The following is a 7,806-nucleotide window of genomic DNA, read 5'->3' on the forward strand; positions in this document are numbered from 1 at the left end:
AAACTTTTAATAGATGGCCACAACCAATCCATCCAAACACTCATTGCATTCCAGAAGCAAATAACCAAATCTCCTTCCACCTCTTTCACTCTTCAATATATGTGCATAATAGAAAACTAGTATACTTATATTTAAAAAATATATGTAAAATATGCCGAGAGATATGAATCATCTGTAAAATAAATGTTCTTCTAAAATACTAAAACACCAAGAATACAAATCCATTAAAGTCCTGCATGCAAAAAGCTGCAAATGTAGCTAGAGACAAGTGGCGAGGGTTCTATTTTATTTGGAGTAATAAAATAGCACCTCCACAAAAGCTGAAACATGGCATATTTCATGCATTTACCTGTCATTTGCATGTCAAATTGTTTCAAAAATGGATTTTTGTTTACGGACATTTTGATGTCATTGTAGATGCCTCTCGGCATAACAAGATATTCATACAGCTCGTCCATAGAACACAAATAAAAGAATAAGAATCTTCACATCACCTCTCTCCTGCCCCGTTTCTCAGTTTTCCTTTGCTTGTACGAACAAGAAACCAGACTTTTTGAAATATGTAAAACATACTGAACGCAAAAAAAATCTCTCTTCCTTACTTTCTTAGTCTCTCGTAGGCATCAATCTAAAGGAAACTTGAATGGCAGAAACACAAAGATCAAACTCATCGGAATAGATCAAGTCTATTACATTATAATAATGAAGTCATAAGACAATTAAAAAGAGTCTTCTATGGGTGGTTCCCTGTATGGCAGGAAATCAGTGTTAAAAACCTATTGATCAGAAGCCTCCTAAAGTAAAAAGTATTTACATTAAACCAGCAATCCTATAAGAACCGGAGTTAATCCATCACCACATGATCACTCTATTCATCTTAAGAGTCCCCTTGGGAGCAAGGGAAGGAGGCAGATTTATATTAAGGGCCACAAAAATTGCATCCACACAGGAAACATAGTGGTGCCTAACTTCAGTTGTTACTTCTCTAATCTTTCTTCCAGTTTTCCCATTATTACCTTTCATTATTATCATGCACCACCATATTTCAACCAGTTTTAAAGAAGCTTTCGGAAATAGCCACTAAGGCTGTAACAGAGCAGGTATGGGCTATTCCACAAATATTTCTCCTGCTTAGATTTTGCTCAAGATCTTGCATTATTTGACTAACAACCTTATTCATCTTCAGTTCACCATCCTAGATAATCTCCAACCCCATTTTAATGCACTCATCAAGTGAGGCTCTCACATTAGAATTCTTGATGAATCCATGAAGCTGATTGTTGCAGTTCTCTCTAATATTGATAGCATTAAAAAACTTTTCCAGGGCTGGTCTTCCTTCCGCCAACTGTCAATTTGCCAGCCTCACCCGTAGATCCTTCCATCTTTGAGTTTGTAATGTGATTAGAAGATCTCTTTACCGGAGAATAAGGAGGGATAAACAGAATTTCTTGCCCTTTCACATCCTTGCAGTTCTGAGGTGCCATTAGCCAGAAAGGAAACAAATGCAATGGGATAATTGACTTTCCCATGGAGAGGAGAAGAGCACTAGCAGACATGCACACAAAATGAAGACATGTGAAGACCCTTTCTTCCCATCTTATTTCTCATTATACCACTCCATCAAAAAAAAGCAGAGAAACACACCCATCAAGGCCCAGCACAGCACAAAATAACTTCACTCAAAAAACCTCTCGAGAAGGAAAAATGTCATTCTCAGTAAGGGGATGGGCAGAAAAGAGCTGGAATGGTATAAACCACATATTAAAAAAGTAGTGCTAGAAACCCATAGACATTCCTTGAAAAGGAAATTCGGGAAGAAAGTAAGGAGAATACAATCTAGCAGCTGGTCAGAAAGAGGAAGAGAGAGTTGGGATATGCCTCATACAATCCTTGTCACACATACCGGCCAACAGGGAATCCAATATTCAAAGCATAAGAGCTAGACAAGAGAGAAAAACCTGCAATAGCCTCCTATTCTGAATTATTTTACCACATCACACACAGAGAGACTTAACAGGACTCCAACAATCAGAACTAAAAAGTACCAACCCCTTTCCTTCAGACCAGGCTCACAGATAGAAGAGAAGCCGCCAACAATGAAAGTGAAAGGTAAAGTAGACACTGGAGTTGTGGGTTGGCATGGGCAGCGGATTGGTTAAAACTAGAAGACATAATCACTCCCAAGCCACCTATTAATCACTTGACAAGCCCACTGAAAACGCAAACTTTGCAGATAATCCAAAATGTTAAGGACAATAATCAATTGTTCTCCCTTTGTAATCAATAAAGTTTTCCTAATAGATAATGGCAAAGTTTAGACACGATAAAAATAGAAAAAACTAACATTCTTATTTATGGCAAAGATAGTGAGAAAGGAGGTGAGATATGCATATTTTTATCAAAAATGCCTTGGGAGTCATCAGAATAAAGAGCCAACCATAAACCGTCTGCAGTACCTTCTCAGGTCAGCAAGGCTATTACCATTGGCATGGATCCTTTTCAAATTTGCTGCCCCATCAACAATAGCCTCGAGCTCTCAAGCCTTTACCCTACTTGCCTTCATTGCATGGATAGTTTGAGAAATGCCTTTCACGAAAACGCCCTTCCATCCCCTCACAATAACAATTTGAAGGGCTTTACGCCCTTCCATCCCCTCACAATAACAATTTGAAGGGCTTTAAGCATGGTTATTGTATTTGCTTGATTGTTGGTTTCACTTCCCTCATCAATTGTACAAACTAAAGGGGCTAACAATTGAAATCACCAAATGGACCTCCATCACCAGCTAGTCCAGATTAACGTTTGCATCTCTATTAAAATTTAATTTTATTGATCCTTGAGGAGCAGATTGCCACACCACCTTTAGCTACTTAGTTGTACCAGTTGTTTAGTTCTTGACACATTATTAGCAGGAAAACAACCATCATTTTTACAAACTTATCCTGAAGCCTTTCAAACCCCATTTTCCGTCAGAAATTTATATATTATTATTCAGAGCCAATGACAACAAACGCTAACTAACCCCAGCTTGATTAAACTCTATAATTTCGAAGTATTGAATCATTATTCTTCAAAAAAATTGAATTTGGCAGATTGCTAGCTGGTAATGGCGAATAAATACAAGGCACCCGATATGAAAACCAAAAGGTGAAGAAAAATTACAATTTCTTGGCCTGTTCCAATGATCGCGCATGACCAAAATGAAAGAGATCCCAGATTCCATCTGCATACACCCTAACTGGCTTTTCATTCTTCGAGCTTTTCATGGGCTTCAAGGATGGATGCGGTTCGAATCTCTTTGGCCCCTCCAAGACGCTTATTTTCTCATCTTCTTTATCATCATCATCTCTTTCCTCGTTCTTCTGAGGTCTGCGAGCCAGTTTTGCTGTCTATCCAATCAAATTTGACAAGAAAAAACAGATCATATTCAAAAAATTATCGTCAATCATGTAATATAAATAAGAAAATCAACGAGAAAACATTTACACTAAAAACCTGACAACAAAATGAGATTGCGTTGAATAAGCACTGAAATTTTCAGCCTGTGAATTTCACTAGACTTGTTTTCCTGCTGTTGGCTTAGAAAAATGTGTGAAGCGAATAACGAATCGTACAAATTTCGCTGCAGAGAGGAGATACCGTGTCAGGGAATTTCCCTCAAGGATATGTCCGAATATTATCTCTTTGTATGACCATTCACTCAAAGCACACGCACACCATGTAATACTAATCCCACAGGCCATTCCGAGGGCAGACTACCATACTCGTAAAAGAAAAGCCCCTGCCTCACGCCATCTCACTAATAATGGCCGTTGTAAATTATTTATTTTTATTGAATTTGTAATTTTTAAGAGAAAAGAAAAGAAGGAAGTTGGGTTAGGTAAGCTAAAAGAAACATAGGCCAACACAAATATAATCTTGTGATTTGTCACTCTCCAAGAGTACTTTGTCACTACACAACAATACTACAATGGGCATTAATATAGTTTTATGTAATTTTGTAATAAATTGGTTTGTGAGTATAAATATATATTTTAAAATTTTGGTGTTTTTTATATTTAAAAAAAATATGAACATAGTCATATGTTTTGTTTCTTAATGTAATTATTATATAATTGAAATTAAGATAGAATTTAAATAAATAAAAATGTGATATTTAGTTAGATTTTAAAATGGGTAAATAATGTTGAAGATGTCAATAATTAATCAAAATGTTGAAACTTTAGGACTTTCATTAGATGAATGTTTCAAAAAAATTAAACTAACTAAACTTTTCTTTATAATTTAAAGAAGATCTATACAAGTGCATACTTGAGCTTAATACATAGATTTAAATTGTAAGTATGATGTGAATGATTTAAGAGAGAAGTAATTGTCAAGATCTATTTGTTTCAAATTTTTATATTTGAATATTCATAAGGGCTAGTAGCCTTAACAAACACCTTTTGTGGAATCTATTGAATTGCAAGGTTCATGATCTTCTCAATCAAAGATTGATTTAGTAGCTTTGGAACAAACAAGGACAATAAACAAGGTTGCAATGGACTCAAGATGATGTATGTCGATGTAATACTCTAATAGATACTATAATTTCCATTACATTTGCAAATCAGATTATAGATGTATTCAATAAATTCCTAGTGGATTATTCATAATGGATGAATAGATATATTTAAGTACAATAATATAGCACATAAACATGCACTAGCTCAAGTCATTACAACTAATGAAAAAGTTAGCAAGCTATAAAATTTAAATTTTGAATTTGAAAAGTTCAAAATGCAAATTAGTGAAAATGACCTAGGTCAAAGTGGATAGGGAATATAGTACCAAAATCGAATATCTAGGGGGGAATTATACTAGGATGGGGATGTGGTGATGTCATGAGTTGAATTTACACAATAATATACCACTTGTAGACACGCTTGGAGACTAGTTATTATATTAAGAATGTCCATTCTAATAAAAGTGGGTCCAAAATAAAAGGGAATTGGGCATAGGCATATAATTTTTGTCATTACATTTTGCCCTTGTGTAGATGTGCATGCAAACTTCTAGGTGAATGCATGCCAAACTAAGAAAAAATTGCAATCTATGTGTAAATTAAATATTTTTCACTCAAAGGATATGAGATTGACATAAATTATATAGACTATTCTTGATTTTTTTCTAGCAATGAGTGTTTTATTCAAAAGGTCTATAAAATAGAAAAATCATGTGATAAGGAAAATTTGTCACACATTTAACACAGGCACTAGCTTTCTTGAAAAATAACTATACGAAAAAAAAATCATCTAAGTGAATTGGAGAAGGGTATTATATTATACTTAATATGAAAAGTGGCAAAGCTTCAAATATGCAAAATTATAGGAGGACCTTGATAAAGTAGATAAGATAAATGAAGCTACCCTAAACATGGGAATGAATATGATCGTGTATCTCCAAAACATAACTCATGAAAGTAATTTCAATGACATATATGCAATTTCCCATTATTCGATTGCAAATAAAGGATGCAAGGAATAAGAGAATAGGAGAAAAATATACAATCATGATAAGAAATATAAACATAGTAAAAGGTACCATCATATGATAATTGTACTTGGACATGGGAATGATATGGTCATGAAAGCACATCTATTAAGGGAAAGGTAATATAGAGCCCCAATATTGCCCCTAGTGTATATATATATATATATACATATATATATATATATATATATATATATATATATATATATATATATATATATATATATATATGTATATATATATATATATGTATGTATATATATATATATATGTATATATCTATATATACATGTATGTATATACATACATGTATGTATATACATACATGTATGTATATACATACATGTATGTATATATACACATGTATGTATATATATACATGTATATATACATATATGTATATATACATATATGTATATGTATATGTGTGCGCACACACACACATATATGTAGATATGTGTGTGTATATATACATATATACATACATATATATATACATATATACATATACATATACATGTACATACACACACATATATACATATATGTGTGTATATATACATACATATATATACACACATATGTGTGTGTGTATGTATATATGTATGTATATGTATATGTATATGTATATGTATATATATATATATTCATATATAATTTACTGCGGAATTACAACAACGAAAGCTTTAGCCAATATTACATCAAAGCTTTATACATAAGACAAACTTGATAACCTATGCAAGTCGATTTCTCATAATCCCCAGATCTCATGGAAGCACAAAGGTAGATGATACTTCCAACTTGCTCCTATTCAACTCTTCACACTTGATACCCAAAGAATAGACTCAACACTTGATATTATTCCCAAAACCACTCGATCTAACCCTATACAAGACTTAAGGAAACATTTACACTCGATGCCCTCAATGAGCTCACAAGACCTCTATTAATAGCAATTGGAGGCCAAGGAGTAGATGAAATTTATCGGTAGATGTGAGTGGTAGTTTAGAATTACCGATAGATGTAGGTAGTAGATGGAGGAACAAGTAGATGTGAGTGGTAGATGGTGGTACCAATAGATGTGAGTGGCAGATAAGAAAAGTAGATGAAAAAGTAGGAGGAATTTTTGGAAAGTAGTGAAAGTGGAGTGGTAGGTGGTAGTACGTACTTTTGAATCTTGTCATAGTGGAGTACGTACTCTAAGATTTGCAGGCTAATGTAGGCCCCTTAATATTTTTATTATTTTCTATAGACTCCCTATTTACTAATTTATTTACTATCACCTTTTATATACCAGAAAAGTGAGAATGGTCCACTTAACACTCGTAAGTGGCTACAAGGATCTTGTTTTTTACGCAGGTTTTGCATCCCATTGTCAGAGCTTCGCATGGCTGACATCATAGCTTTTTTAGACAGGGTTGTGTCTTGCTATCGGATCTTAATGTAGCAAACTTCATGGCACAAACAAACCCTTGTGCTAGTTATATTAAACATATTTATCTAATTTGCAAGGAGGAATATCACACCAAATGGCCGAAAGTGTCAATCTTTGCTTTATTACAAGCCTAATACAAACTAATTCTTGATAATACCTTGATCTCCTTCTAACCATTATCCCAGTCTAGAATGCAGCATCTGTCAATATCAGGTATAATCAAGAGACCATTAATATTATCTAGATTATTAAACTCCATAATATATCTATAATGATAAAAATGCTTTACGTTCTTGATAGCTAGTTGTCCATCATGTGAGTACCATTATGCCATTATTCTGGTATCTGAATACTCAACATACCATTCCAAAGGACGACTAGTGAAATATGTAGGATTTGAGAAATACAAATCCACAGAACCCAAAGAAACCTGTCACAGAGAAAGAGAGAGAACGAATACAAGGGTTTTGGCTCTAACAAAGTGAAAAGATTTATTATCAGAGAAAAATGAATCAAGAATATGACAATCATACAAGAGATCAATCCTTATAAAGGAGATCAACACCGAAAGGAAAACCTAACCCTAAGGTGAGAGCATTTAATGATTAAATATTAATTATTAAATGACTAATGTATGCATAAAGAGAAATCTTAAGAGGAGAGTAAAGTTAATTAATTACTTTACTCTAACACCCCCCCTTAAGATGAGCTACGATGCAGCTACAAACAATGCAGAAGAAAGCAAAGGAACTACAATGCAAAAGAGGGTCTCGGCAACAAGGCCTGATCAGGTACCCGAATACAAGAAAATCTCTATAAAGCGGAGTAAAGGAGAAAAC

At 33.8% G+C, this 7,806-nt stretch overlaps 1 protein-coding gene across 4 annotated transcripts in view; it reads right to left on the reverse strand.

Moving 5' to 3' along the window:
• LOC131060780 (choline-phosphate cytidylyltransferase 2) overlaps positions 1–3,795 on the reverse strand; it is a 218,502-nt gene extending 214,707 nt beyond the window's left edge. The window contains exons 1-2 of one of the 4 annotated variants that reach the window (XM_057994172.2): positions 3,615–3,795; positions 3,163–3,389 (exon numbers count right to left, since the gene is read on the reverse strand). In XM_057994172.2, the coding sequence (XP_057850155.1) occupies positions 3,163–3,389; positions 3,615–3,743 (356 nt within the window). In that variant the 5' untranslated portion in view covers positions 3,744–3,795. Of the gene's footprint in view, positions 1–3,162; positions 3,390–3,495 lie in introns of all 4 variants that reach the window. The other 3 variants (XM_057994170.2, XM_057994174.1, XM_057994173.2) reach the window with 3 other exon arrangements.
• Between the last annotated feature and the right edge of the window lie 4,011 nt (positions 3,796–7,806).

Source organism: Cryptomeria japonica, chromosome 10, assembly GCF_030272615.1.
Source record: "Cryptomeria japonica chromosome 10, Sugi_1.0, whole genome shotgun sequence".
Taxonomy (NCBI): domain Eukaryota; kingdom Viridiplantae; phylum Streptophyta; class Pinopsida; order Cupressales; family Cupressaceae; genus Cryptomeria; species Cryptomeria japonica.